General features: G+C 46.0%; 1 protein-coding gene across 3 annotated transcripts in view; it reads right to left on the bottom strand.

Annotated features, from left to right (window-relative positions):
* Map3k4 (mitogen-activated protein kinase kinase kinase 4) overlaps window positions 1–6886 on the bottom strand; it is a 111015-nt gene extending 104129 nt beyond the window's left edge. For 2 of the 3 annotated variants that reach the window (XM_008836706.2, XM_029565230.1), the window contains exon 1: window positions 6587–6885. In XM_008836706.2, coding sequence (XP_008834928.1) covers window positions 6587–6711 — 125 coding nt within the window. In that variant the 5' untranslated portion in view covers window positions 6712–6885. Of the gene's footprint in view, window positions 1–6586 lie in introns of all 3 variants that reach the window. The other variant, XM_008836711.2, reaches the window with a different exon arrangement.
* Window positions 6887–15166: the final 8280 nt, after the last annotated feature.

Genomic DNA, 15166 nt, shown 5'->3' with positions numbered 1-15166 from the left:
CACACACAAGTGGCAGATGCTCAGACAGGGAGGCACACACACACACACACACACACACACACGAATAAAAATAAGTATTTTTTTAAAAAAGAATTTGGGGACTGGAGAGATGGCTCAAAGAATGTTTACTGTAAAAGCAAAAGGACCAGAGTTCAAATCCCCAGCACCCATGTAAAAGTTGGGCTAGCTGTACAGGCCTATAACCCCAGCACTGGGGGCAGACACAGACAGATCCTGGGAGCTGGCTGGCTGGCCAGCCTGACAAAATGAACTTCAGGTTTAGTAAAAGACACTCAAAAAAAAGTGGAGCCAAATAGAAGACACCTGACATCCTCCTCCAGCCTCTGCATGCACATGCATGGACACCACACGTACAAGCACACACGAACACATGAACACACATGAACACACACACACACACACACACACACACACACACACAAAATCTGGACCCTATAATCAGGTTTTACTTTAACATAAAAACATACAATATGTTCATTATGAAAAGCTTTAGAAAAATTAGTATGTTACCTTCAATGTTTTTTATCCTATGCACATAGTTTTTAAAATGAAATCATACTAAATATTAGGATTTAAGAAGCTCAAATCAAATTCACAGCTCTAGGAGTAGAGCATGTAGGCTAAGGTGATGGCAGTGTGTTTGCTGTGCAAGCATGAGGACCCGAGTGCAGATCCACAGCACCCACCTAACAGCCAGGTGTGACATATCTGTAAACTCCAGCACTCTGGTGGGGGCAAAGACAGGCAGATCCTTGGGGCTCACTGCCCAGCAGGTCTACTGAAATGGTGAACTTCAAGTTGAGACTCTGTCTCAAGAAATAAAATGGAGAGTGACAGAGGAAGATATACCCAGCGTCAACCTCTGGCCTCCATTATGCACACAATGGGCGCACTTGCTCACACAGACACACACCCTCATACATGCTTACACCACACACATACACACACCACACTAAAAACAGATGAAAAAACTGGAGAGTTTATTAGTTCATAAGTCAAATCAAGAGAAAAATGAGGCCAGGCCTGGTGATACACGTATTTAGTTCCAGCCCTCAGGAGGCAGAGGCAGGTGGATCTCCATGACATGTAGGTCAGCCTGGTCTATATAGTGAGCTCCAGGTGAGCCAGGGCTACAGGGAGACCCTGTCTTAAAGAGAGAGGTGGGGAGGAGAACACGAGGATGAATCTAGCATAAAAGAAAACTGCCCAACCAAAGACGTATTTCAGCCCATTTTTCTCCAGCAGCTCACACCACTGAGGGCTCACACCACTGTATGAGCCTGAATCACAGCACTGTAGGCTCATACCACTGAGGGCTCATATCACTGTATGAGCCTGAATCACATCACTGCAGGCTCACACCACCGTGGGCTCACACCACTGTGGGCTCACACCACTGTATGAGCCTGAATCACAGCACTGCAGGCTCACACCACTGAGGGCTCATATCACTGTATGAGCCTGAATCACAGCACTACAGGCTCACACCACTGTGGGCTCACACCACTGCTCACACTACTGTGGGCTCACACCACTGTATGAGCCTGAATCACATCACTGTGGGTTCACACCACTGCAGGCTCACACCACTATGGATTCACACCACCATATGAGCCTGAATAACATCTCTGTGAGACTGGCCACCGCTTTTGGAACTAGCACTTTGCTCAGCTTCACCAGATACGTTACAGTTATGAAAGAAGGACGTCCTTCCTCTGACTCCAATATGACAAGTTGTGGGAAAGAACCTGCAGGCCATGTAGTCTGTCCAAGTATATTCCTACACACAGGACTCTGCAAGAAGGCAGCTCAAGGTGTACCACGAGCTGGAGCAGACAGATGATGTTTCCAAGCAGGAGTCAGGGAAGGAGGACAGACAGGGCTGGTAGAGAAATCCAGAGGAGCTGAGCTGGACTACCATTCTGCACAGATCCTGTTGTTAATCTGCTTCCTGTACTGAACACAGAGGTGGGTACACAATACTGTGAGGTGTTTGAGAATCATCTTTTTATTATTATTGTTATTACTGTTATTACTATTATTATTATTATTTTGGTCTTTTTTCAGACAGGGTCTCCCTGCAGACCCAGTTGTCCTGAATCTCACTATGTAGACCAGGCTGACCTTGAACTCACAGAGATCCGCCTGCGTCTGCCTCCCGAGTGCTGGGGTTAAAGCCATGCGCTACCACATCCAGTGAGAATCTTCTTTAAAACAGATGCTCAAGGGGCTGGAGAGATGGTTGAGCGGTTAAGAGCACCAGCTGCTCTTGCAGAGGACCTGGGTTCTGTTCCCAGTACCCACATAGTGGCTAACAAAAATAGATGCCCAAGTCCCACCAAGACTTGTACTGTGGGCTTTTTCCCCATCACTAAATGTCCTTTAGCAACATAGCTTTTAATAGCCACGCAGAATTCTAATTAACTTTTAAACTTTGACTTAAATCCAGAAAAACCACATATCATCATTGAGATCTGTTATGAATACAATACTCAAAAAGAATCTTACAAAAGCATCAATCACTGACATCCCTGTACACCTTCTCAGAAACTATACCAAAGGCCTCTAGGAGATGGCAGGATTATGAAGAGAGCAAAAACTTTACCCTGCCATTGAGGTCTTTCCTAAATAAATATCGCTAAGGATACAATACATCCCAAATTAGAGCAGGAAAAGCAAGGTCTGTCACAATCTAATCAGAATAAGACTAGAGATTAAAAACAAACATTCTATAACACAACCAAGGGCAACCTGTAACAAGAAGCAAAAGAAGAAAGCACCCAAATAAGACTGAGAAGGAGCTCCTAGGAGGAAACTCTGCACCAACCAATTAATGGATGTCCGAGCAAGCTGAGAGCTGGCCCAAGAAGCTGAGGCCCAGCACCTGGATTCGCTCATCCTGCCAAGGTGTTGCCAGCCTAGGAGGTCCTGGAACTGTCAATCTCCTTTCCTGACATCACTTCCATTTCCCCTTTAATAGAACCATTTCCAACAGTCTACAAACTGATAAACTCCATTAAATGGTCATTAAGCAGAATCCACAACACCTGGTCTAATGGGAAGAGACAGGAGAATGGAATGAGTAAAAAGGTAATCAGGGAGGAATCATTAAGTATCAGGAAGTTGTTAAGGTAAATGTATCCAGATCTTTATATCCCAGAATTTCAACAGAGCTTGAAACATGATTTGCAAGGTTCCAAGAGTCTACACAGGAAGGAAGTAAAGCAACTTCTAACAAAATCACAATGAAAGGAACCAGGACAGTCAAGTCAGAGCCACTCCGAAGCATCACACCCTCACTCAGCCCTCTGTCACCGCTGCCAGCTGACTGCTACTCTGTCTAAAGCTCATCCTGCAAAAGTACCTAGAGCTGTAGTGGCTCATCCAAAGAGCAGGAGTCTGCAGGATGAACAATAGAGGGCATTTGCTGCCGAGGCCTAGACCAGAGCAAATGCTCAAGGTGAGGATTCAAGTTGGGAGGGAGGGAGGGAAGGAGGGAGGGACAAAGATACCAAGCTGCCCAGGATCAAGGACACTCAAATGCCTTTTAGAAATGAAGACCACTGTCACAAATGAACTCAAAGAACCACATGACATAAAGTAAGTCATAAAGTCACTGGTTACAAAAAGGGATTATGAGATTTGCTGTCATGTACTTAGAAGGTCAGTTAAATGGGAGAAATGAGGCTGTGTTTAATGTAACTATTTTACAGGCAGGAAAGGGCACCAGAGGAAGGAACATTGTATCAGACTTAATATCAGACTTACTGTTTTTCAAAAAGCACACGTCACAAAGGTAAATAGCACCAAATTAATTCAAAGAGTTCTCCTAAGTAACCTCAGGATCCTCCTAAAACTGGCCCAGATGCTTGAAAAAGTAGGAGGAATGTGTATTCAAATGCTTAATTCCTAGAACAGCTGCAATCCTGATCATGAGTTCCTTAGCAGAAATAAGGACCAGAAGTATCCAGGGCAGACAATAAGCATCCCGACCCATTTTGTGTTCCTGCATCATTTCATGCTCTAGAGTCAGGAGCAAGGCGCACCCACAGCAGATGTACTGGGCAGCTGGCATCTGCCAGTGGTACACTTGCCACACAGCTTTGGCGGCCAACATGTACAGACCTGAATCCTAAAAAGACCTGTGCACAGCCTTCCTCATCAATGACACAGACGTGCAGACAAACAGAGAGCTTTAGTCTGCTGTCGGAAAACCAGTTAACCTGGCACTGCTAAGTAATGTATTCAGTGTGTTAAAAGGAGGCTTTGGACACATTCTGAATGTGCACACTGAGTTTCCTGCAAATGGTTAAAACAATGAAATGCGTAGAGACAACTGGAGAACCCTGCCACACCTCTTGCTGCAGGTCCACAGCAAGATGCCAGAGGTCCTCCTGCGAAGGAGGGGAGGCAGCAGCGATTAGTGCATCAAAAAGGCAAAACAAGGGCTTTACCAGGTCGTCTGTTTTACTACTGTACAATTAACTGCAATGTTGCTAAGGAAAATATTTCCAAGATCTTCTTGTTCTGTGCACTGCTGTGCACTTAAAAGTTGGATGAAACCCATCATCCTGACCTATTTTTATTATAACAAAGAGACAGAAATCTGGCTAGAAAGCAAGGCTTTTTAATCGATGGAAAAGCATTTTTACAGCAGGTGCCACCTCTCTGCCCTTCCCACCTTGACCTAAGAACATTCAAGTCCACTTCCCCCAAAAGCACTTAAACAGAATTATAACCTCGGGCCTGTGGTTCATGAAATCATCCCTCTTCTGTGTAATAATTACGGCACGAACTATGTAGCCAGACCTTCCTTCATTACCAGCTGTGAAACTTTATACAAGATATTTAACCTTTGTGCCTCAGTTTCCTCTTACGTAAAGGAGACAATAGCGCTAACTCATAAGGCTGTTTTAAGAGTAAATGAATTAACAGAAGTAGCTGGCTAGTGTAAAGCATTTTAAGCATTAAATAATACTAAAATAAAATGCTCACAGCTGTTAAGAAAACGCTCAAAGGAGTCACAACTGCTCAACACAGCTCAACACATTAGCAAACTTGATAATGAATTTCTTGACAGAACTAAAAAATATTTGATGAATTCAAAAGGAATTCTCAAAACACTCTACCATTCTTTAAAGTCCCTTTAAAGTTCACAGAACTATCTTAGAGTTAAGAAACGTGAAGCAACGACTTTCTTAAGTGCTTTGAAAACTAAAATTCCTCTCAGCCAAGGGGGGGGGGTTGTTGACAGCATGGACGGGCGAGGCTCCCACAGACAGCTCACTACAGCTATACCGTTACTGGACATTTCTTTAAGCAGGAAAGGCAAGGATACGCAACTGCCTTTTTCTAGCACTAGAGCACAGACTGTAAGATGGAAGGAACTGGAGAGTGTTTTCATTAGAGGACTCGGCAGCCGGCTGCAAACTGACTCTGGGATGCAAAGGACAAGCGGTAAAGGGTATCTGTTACAGAGACATAGGGCACGGGAGAGGGAAATTCGTAGTCACGTTGTTTATTCTCTCAATTAAGAATTAAAAACATGGAAGTAGTTGACACGGAACAGAATGCCAACAGCTATTCCAGGAACCCAAACTCCATTTGGGGCTTCCAGCGGTAGCAAAGTTTCACAGACTACAGATGAACCCTTAGTGCATATGCACGCGTGCAGCAGGCTCTGCTAAAGGGCAGTAAAAGGTCCTCAGCAGAGAACCCTCTGCAATCCAAATGCGGCTTCTCCCTAAAGCGGCGGGGGGCGGGGGTGAAGGAGCAGAGCGGACCCAAGGGGACACCTCCGGTGGGACCCCAGGAAGGTCGGAGCGACCACTCTCCCCCAACTCCAGGCAGGCAAGGCCGCGGCACTCGGCTCAAAGGCGGGCGGCGGAAGCCTGCAGGGCCGGCCAGTAGCACCGAGGAGAGCAGTGGAGCGTGGGCCGGGCAGGGTGGCCGTGCTGCGGAGTCCAGGCAGGGTTGCTTGGGGGTTCGGCCAGTGTAGGGGTCATTCGGGAGCTCGGCCCCGGTCGGGAGATCGGTCCCGGTTGCAGGGGCGCTCGGGAGTCTGGCCCCGGTGCCACGGATCGCTCAGGAACTCGGCCCCGGTCGGGAGCTCGGTCCCGGTTGCAGGGGTCGCTCAGGAGCTCGGCCCGGGTAGGGAGCTCGGTCCCGGTTGCAGGGGTCGCTCGGGAGCTCGGCCCCGGTTGCAGAGGCGCTCGGGAGCCCGGGTAGGGAGCTCGGTCCCGGTTGCAGAGGCGCTCGGGAGCCCGGCCTCGGTTGCTGGGGTCGCTCGGGAGCTCGGCCCCGGTCGGGAGCTCGGTCCCGGTTGCAGAGGAGCTCGGGAGCCCGGCCCAGGTTACAGAGGCGCTCGGGAGCCCGGCCCCAATTGCAGGGGCCGCTCGGGAGCTCGGTCCCGGCTGCAGGGTTGCTCTGCTGAGGAGCCCAGACTGCCCCTGGGGCCGCCGCGGGAGAGGATGCTCGGCGCCCGGCGCTCAGAAGACGGCCAACCCCACGCCCCCCGGCGCGGCGTCCCACTGGCCCCGAGCTGCCGCTGCAGCGGTGCACTCACCTCGCCGCGGGGCAGCGCTCCGGCTCAGGCTCCGGATCCGGCGGCGGCGGCGGCTCCTCCATGGCGGCGGCAGGGGTGACGGCGAAGGTGGGAGCGGACACCGGCTCGGCTGCAGCTTCTCTCATCCGTGCACAGAGCCCCGCATGGCCGTGGCGGGTAGTCAGCTGCAGCCCGGCGCCGGAGGGCGGGAGGGGGGCACCCGAGCTGCGGAGTGCGGGAGTGACTCGGCTCCGCCTCCGCCTTCAGCCCGCCGCAGGAGCGGTGCGCGCCGCGGCCATCTTGGGAACGGCGGCCGGCTGAGCGCTGGGCTACGGCGGGCCGCGAGGGACAAGCTTCCGAGGGCTCCGGACTGCGACTGGGCGGGGCCGGGAAAGGGGGGCGTGGTGCCCCGGGGCACGTCAGGTATCCGCTCCGGGCGGGAACTGGGGTGCGGAGCCGGACTGCCTGCAGGCGGTCCTGCCTCTGGGGGCTCCCGGGACGTCGGCGAGGCGGGCAGGGATGCAGAACTCTGCTGCTTTGTGAACTTGAGCCTGCGGACCGCCGCCGCCCTCGGTCGCCGCCGCCCTGGATCCCAGCCTTCGGAATAAGGATGATGTCACCCCGACGCCCACAGCTCTGCTGGATGCCAGCGCGGGCCTGGGGCAGAGTCAGACCATTGAGTGACACACCAACCGGGCAGAAAAGGACCCTGTCCTCACCCGGTTCCCAAGGTTAGGTCGTGCTTTTCCAGAAACTTGGCTGGGAGAGAAGGAAAAAGAGGGTCTAAGGATTCAGAGTTCTTAAAAGACTTGAAATCCCAGTGTATCCTTTATCCTTCCCTTGCTCACCTTCACAGCTTAGATTTGCAAACGTTTACAGAATTTCCCATCCAGTAAAATGCAGATTAAATTAAAAAATAGCCAGGCATGGTGGCGCACGCTTTTAATCCCAGCAGAGGCAGAGGCAAGCGGATCTCTGTGAGTTCAAGGCTAGCCTGGTCTACATAGTGAGTTCTAGGCCAGCTGGGACTACAGGGAGACCCTGTGTCAAAAAGACAAAAAAAAAATTCAAAAGTAGCATTCAGAATTAAATGTGTATGTCTCTATTCATTAGGAGGTGCTGATTTTTAAAAAGAAATTCATTCATTTTGACTTTACCATGAAAATGTCACATCTTGACCAAACGTTGGTTTAAAAAAACTGACCAAGGCTGAAAATTTTAAGGTAAGATTTAAAAAGTTTGTTGTGAAGTTAGCTGTATCATAGGAGTTTCTTTGTAATTAAAAAAAAGGGGGGGGGGCTCCAATCTCTTGTCATTTGAACAATATGCTACATTATGTATATGGCCTGTTAGTACTGCAGTTCAGTGTTGACATATTCAACAAGTATTTCTTCAAATTTGGATACTGGATGCTGCAGATCCAACAGTGAGCCGAGATGACTCCCCCTCATAAAGCTAATAGCCTAATAAGGGGGAAGGGGGTGAAAAAACAAAGTAAAAAATAAATTCAAGGAAATAAACTGATTTTATCTTAATAAAAACTACATAATTTTAAAATGACTCATTTCCATTGTGTGCAAAAAGCTCTGCAGAATTTTTCCCAGCTTTCTGTAATTCTAATTCTCCATTTTCTGTTTTGATTTGCTGTGCCTGAATCCTCCTTAGAATGTGTGTTGAAAACTTCTAAGTGTTGATAATAAATCCTCTTTTGCAGTACCAGAAAAGAGATAGTGGGTACATATATGCATGCCTCCCAGGCACAAAACACTAGGCAAACATAAATCAGCCTCAGGGAGAATCGTGGCTTTCTGTTCCTTTTCCACTAAGTATCTCTATTCTAGAAGAATCTAAACAAATGTGCATTCAACTCTTCATGCAATGCAGTTTGTGTAAAAACTCATGTTACTTGGTACTAAATACTCAGTGTGCAGGGACATTTTTGCTCCACTGGGTGCAGGCCCACTGTTATCTCTGGTTGTTCCTTTGAAGCACTCTGCTGTGCAGGACTCTGTCCAGACCAGCCTGACAGCACCCTCCCGGTGTCTCCCAGTCATTTTCTGACTTCTCGAGTGTTTGCGCCTAAAGGGCTGTTCTTTGTTCCCTGTGTTCTACCTAGCCAGCAAGTGCCCAGTGTTGATATGTGGTAGGAGCTCAGTAAATATGAAAGAGTTAAAGATCATCTCAGATATACCACATGAGTACATTGAGGGTTTAACTCTGAAGTCACTTAGGAACTATAGCTTCAGAAAGGGGCATTGGTTTACCACCTCCTACACCGCAGTAAGGCATAAGGATTCTTTGGCAGTGGGGGGCTACTTTACATAGCAATGCTAGAAGATGGCCTTGATCTCTGGGGACTGGTAATTGGGGATTCTGTAAACCTGAATAAACAAACTCTGAAATAATCCTTATCTTCCTTGAGCCTCTGCATCCGTCCCCATCTATCTCTTAGTAACAGCCCTAGAATCTAATGCCCTGGTCCAGATAGCCATTGGTCCTGTCATTCCTTCACAAATTTATTATTCTTTGTCTGAAATGTAGAAAAGCATCATGCTTGGGTCATTTCTTTATATTTCACTCCTTTGTAAAGATTCCAGAAAATGTATAAAACGTGCATGAATTTTTCTTGTGAAAATTCATCCGACAGCCTCTTCTGTCCTCCGTGGGCATTGCACAACACGGGTGCACTTACATGCAGGCAATACACGCATACACATAAAATAAAAATAATAAAATATTTTTTTAAAAAGTATAAATCCCAACATCTCAGTGTTAGTAGCAAAAACAATGAGTCTTTCTGCAAGGTACAATATATTCTAAATGAAATGGAGATCTTTTTTAAAGGTTAAAAAACTCATTCAATTTTATGTCTTACAGGGCTTATATTGAGTTCAATATTGTATAACTGTATTAACTCAACTGTGAACCTAGAAACTTGCACCCACTTGTGAAAGAGATATACTCTTGCTCTGGAGTGTGTTACTGAATATGTTAAAGCTGTAGTGAAATGCTTCTTCTAATGTAGTTATTAAAAATTTTTTAAATGATTAAAAAAATTAAATAAATTGGCATTAAATTTTTAAAAAACAAAAGTCAAATTCTAATAAAGATACAGTTTAGGCTGAGGTCCATAACATTCATAGCTTTATTTACCAGTAGTTTTAAGCTCGGTTTTAACAAACATATGGAACCAGTTGCATTCAAATCTTTTCTCTTTATCCCCCAGAAGATAACAAATTATGACACATGCTAACACTATTACCTTTCAAACTACTGCATCTGTGTAAATACGTAAGATATATGAGAGAGAGAGAGACAGACAGAGATTGAGGCAAAAGATACTGCACCTTAGAATCGAATAAAGGGAAGTATATTAGCCAAAAGTTAATTTTATTGTGTTTGATTGCAAAATGATTCAAAGAGAAGTTTGTGTCAAACTGCATGAAAATAAGATTATGTCCTTGTTTCTTTAAGGAACACACTCTAAGGCTGTAGATTTTACCATCATTGTTAGCATGGTGCTGCGTTTTACTTAAAATAACTTCCTCCCTTCTGATGGTTTTGTGAGCTCTGCCAATCAGCTTCCTGTGTGACCTTTTGGAGACACCATAGCCCAAGCCCTCTCCATTCCCTGTAGCTCCTTACAGCTCTGCCCAGCTCTGCAGAGACAAGAGACGTACAGACTTTCGAATGTGCTTCCAGTCAGAGAAGGCTGATTCATTTTCATCTCAGCTCTCACAGAGAAAGGCAGACTCTCAGAAACAACAATGAAAGCCCCGCTCCGGGTAGGACATACTAAGCTGAACATCACATACATAGGGTCTTTTTTTCTTCTATAATCATGGATACAAGGACATTTACGTTTATCTACTACTAAGACACCAAACAAAAATGGGCACATGTAGAATGTATTTACTTACTTACTTTGCTTTTCTAAACATTTGTTATTTGTGTTTTTTATGTATGTGTTTTGCCTGCATGTAGGTATGTGTACTACATGCGTGTCTGGTACCCACAAAGGCCAGAAGAGGGCATCAGACACCCTGGAACTGGAGTTTACGACATTGTTAGATGCCATGTGGGTGCTGGGAATTGAACCCGGGTCCTCTGCAAAAGTAGTGAGTGCCCTTAACCACTGAGCCATCTCTCTAGCTCCACTTCATGTATTAAATAGTCCTTATAACACTGAGTTTCTTACTTCTCACCGGAATAGTGGAAAGTTAGATAAAAACCCATATTGATTTTTTTTTTGTTCTTTTCTGAGAAGTGATTAGTTTATTTTTGTTATTTCTTCACTAGGACACAAATTATCCCCTATTTCAGACATTCTCCTCTGTACAAAGTATAAACTGAGTTCCTCATTAAACAAAAAATTAAGAGTTACATGCTTTTAAAAAAAAAAAGAGAGAGAAAGAAGGAAAAAGAAAGGTTAGGGGCTGGATAGATGGCTCAGTAGTTCATAGCATGTGCTGTTCCAGCAGAGGACCCAGGTTCAGTTCCCAGCACCCACATGGTGGCTAACAACTGTAACTCCAGGTCTGTGGGATCTGATGCACTCTTCGGACTTCCCTGAGCATTGCATGCACATGGTACCATTAACTCAGACAGGCACACACACATACACATAAAAATAACAAATTAACAGTAACAGCAATCAAAAAGTAAGAATAGTGTATCTTACCCAGTGGAGTGAAACATAACAAAGTGAAAGGAAGTGGTATCTACCACAGAAAGAATGAGGATGGGCCGGGCAGGACACCAGCAACCATCCACTGTGCAAGTGCGAAGCAAGGGATTGGAAGTGCAGGGAGGCAGGGCAAGAGAGAAAACCCACAGTTCTCCATTCCAAAAATGGCTTCTTCATTCGTGTCACCAAGATCCTGCCATGGCGAAAAATGGATAGCTTAAAAAACTGAACTCCCCAAGGAAGCCCAGTCCTTGGGGACCTAAAATCTCCAACCTCTCCCACCCAAACAAGAGACTTTGCTCTTCATATTTAATTCCTCCTTCGATGCTCAGGTTGGAGGTTTAGGGAACTGTGAAACGGCAAGTTGCAGTTCCTCAGTTACCTTCAGATCCCTTTGAATGAGCAGTGTACATGCATGACGTGGAACCAGGTGCAGAGGACAGAGATGAATAAACAGCAATGAGGCCCATGCTCATGTTGGGACTTCTGCCCTTCAAGCCACTGGTCCTTCCAGACACTGAGTGGCCCCCGCTCTACTCCCAGAAGACTTCTCTGAGCTCCACCACCAGCCTTCCAGACACCCTTCAGACCTGAATGATTACTGTCTAAAAATAATTCTTTCAGAAGATTTTTCTTAACATGGTGTACTTGACAGTTCAGAGTTGACAAGAGTAGTTCCAATTAAATGAAAAGGATTTGAAATTTGAAATTAGTAACTTGAGACAGGGACTCACTGTGTGTGCCAGGCTATGAATGCCAGATTGAACTTGGAATCCTCTTGCCTTAGACCCCCGAGTGCTAGGAATACAGGCACACTCCATCATGCCCTACATTGCAGAACTTTTCTCCTTAAATTCATCTCGATAATTAGAGGAATCATTATATTTGGAAGATATTTGAGAAAAGAATGTTAAGTAGTTGATTTTCCCATTTAAACAAAGTGAATTATGTGTGTTCAAAAGGAAGGAGACTGCTGGTTATTTGGACTATTGTTCTTCAAAACCTGCCTGGATTGTGTAGAGAGCCTGGTGAAATGCGGATGCCAGGTTCAGTAGGTTTGGGTGGGACCAGGGTCTGCATACCGAATAATCTTCTGGATGACCCATGGCATGGATGCTTCAGGAAGGTTCCCTGCACTTTACACAGCAAAGATACAAAACTCTCCTTGGACTATAGGCCTCTGCTTAAACAAGATGACTGAAGAAAAAAGGTAGAGGCGTTAGTCAAAGATCATTAAGCACACCCCTCCTTGACCAGATACAACCAGCAAAGATGTTATATGGCTTTTTCTCATTGTTGTGACAAAAAAGCCTGACAAAACCAAGAAGGACAGGATTGTTCCAGCTCACTCTTTTGAGAGGATACAGTCCATCATGGCAGGAAGGCATGGTGGTGGGCATGGGGCAACTGATCATGGTGCATCTACAATCAAGAAACAGAGGAAGATGAATTCTGGTGCTGAGCTCACTTTCTCCTGTTCTTTTTATTCAGTCTGGGCCCCCAGCCCTTGGGATGGTGCTGCTCATATTCAGGGTAGGTCTTCCCTCTTTGGTTAAACTTCTCTGGAAACACCCTTGTAGACGTGAACAGAAATATGTCTCCTAGGTGATTCCAAATCCAGTCAAATTAACAATGAATATTAATTGTCCAGGATGTGGTGACCCTGGCACTGTGGGTAGCATTCGTTCAGTGGTTAGGAACACTGACTGTTCTTGCAGAAGACCCGGGCTCGAATCCTAGCACCCACAAACTGACCATAACTCCAGTTCCAGGGAATTGGATCTGACAGCATCTTCTGTCCTCCGTGGGCATTGCATGACAGGGGTGCACTTACCTACATGCAGGCAATACATGCATACACATAAAATAAAAATAATAAATAAATTTTTTTTTAAAAGAGATGTTGAAGTCTACCTTAATATGTTTGTGGCGCTCTGAAACTCAGTAATTTATCAATAGTGTAAGTTTGCTCTTCACAGTTATGGAGGCTAGGAAGTCCAAAGTCAAGTTCTGGCAGGTTTAGTGATGCTTCAAAGATGGGACCACAAACTGCCTCCTCTGCAGGGAAGGAACACTGCACCCCTGCAGGGCGTGACAGAAGAAACACACAGTGTCAGGGAGTCCTGGCCAGTTCCCTCAGTGCCCTACCCTTCTTTTGGAAACAGGATCTCAAGTAGCAGAGGATATCCCTGAACTTATCCTGCTTCCATTTCCCACATGCTGCAATTACAGGCATCTGCCACCATGCCTGGTTTACCTAGTACTAGGGATAGAACCCAGGACTTACCACTTAGAGGGTCCGCCTCTTAATGTATCATATAGTGGGTTAAGTTCAGACATGAATTTTGAAAGGGATACAAACATTCAAATCACAGCAAAGTCATAACTCTGGTACCTGTGAATGTGACCATCTATGGAAACATGGCCTTTGGTGATGTGACTGAATTAAGAAGATAAGGTCACACTGGAGTAGGGTGGAGAAAGGGCACCAACATGGCTTATTTTAATGCTTCTAATTCTAATACTAATTTGAATACTTCCTAATATTACATCATTAGTATATTTATCAGTCCTCAATTTAGGAAGTAGAATTCTTTTTTTTTTATGGTGGGGGGGGTCTTTTTGAGACATGGTCACCCAGTAGCCCCAGCTGGTCTGGCACTCAATCTCACAGAGATCCGCCTGCCTCTGTCTCTGCCTCCCAGGGCAGAGGAAGAGAACAGAGATGCGTAAAGACACAAGCACAGTTTGTGGAGTCACAGACTACAGCAAAGCATCCTTAAGCCTCAGCAGCAAACACTAGAAAGAAGCCAAGAGGAAATGTCCTGCAGAGCCATCACAGACAACAGGCCCCACAGATGCCTTGGTTTGAAAGTCTCACTTTCAGAACTGAGACAGAATACCTCTGCTGTCTTCAGCCGCACATTCGGTCTGTGACTCTTATATCAGCTCTGGCATTCACATAGTGGGTGGGAAGAAGCCCAACTGCCCCAGGAAGTCACCCTATAAGCAGTAGAGAGCTGGGAGTGGCCCTCTAAGAAAAAGTGCCTAAAAACAGGGAGGACACCAGCCCAGCAATGTCACATGAAACAAAATGTCCACTTTTCTGGAAGGATGCATGTGCAAATGCACTTGCACAGTAGTGCAGGGGTAGTTTAGAGAATGCCCACATCTCAAAACAAAAGTCTATTTGCATTAGGTTTTCACAGGATTCTTTTTTTTTTAACTTTTAACTTTTTATTTTATGTGTATGGGTGTTTAGACTGTATGTGCCATGTGCACATAGTGCCCTCAGAGGCCAGAAGAGGGTATCGGATCCCTGGAACTGGAATTACAGATAGTTGTTAGCTGCCATGTGGGTGCTGGTATCTGAACCCTGGTCCTCTGCAAGAGCAGTCAGTGCTCTTAACTGCTGAGCGATCTCTCCAGGCCCTTTCACGGGATTCTTTTTTTGGTCTTTTTGAGACAAGGTCAACCTGTAGCCCCAACTGGCCCAGAACTCGTTATGTAGGCCAGGCTGTCCTCAAACTCACAGAGATTCGCCTGCCTCTGCCTCCCAAGTGCTGGGATTGAAGGCATGCACCACCACGCCCAGCTCATGGGATTCTTAAAAGAGACTTGTCAAGGGGGTTTGGCAAGTAAGCTAGGGACAAAGAATCTCTCCTTCAGAATCCTCAGGGAAAGGCTAAAAAACATCTGTGCTTGCCTCCCACCCCTTCCCTAAATCTGCATGTAGCTGGTCTGAGATGCAGCCAGCAATCACAGGCTACAAACATTCCTCAGGTAATTTCAGTGTCAAATCAGAATTGAGAATATCTGTTACATCTGAACCTTCAGAGACAGGATCATCCTGGAGACCATAGTCCACGAATGTTCCGTAGTCTCTTCACTAGGTCCTAAACATTGTGCAGGCT

This window comes from Nannospalax galili, unplaced genomic scaffold (genome assembly GCF_000622305.1).
Source record: "Nannospalax galili isolate Female #2095 unplaced genomic scaffold, S.galili_v1.0 scaffold2271, whole genome shotgun sequence".
Taxonomy (NCBI): domain Eukaryota; kingdom Metazoa; phylum Chordata; class Mammalia; order Rodentia; family Spalacidae; genus Nannospalax; species Nannospalax galili.
Note: the sequence above shows the minus strand (reverse complement) of the source record. Positions and strands in the feature narration are given on the sequence as shown.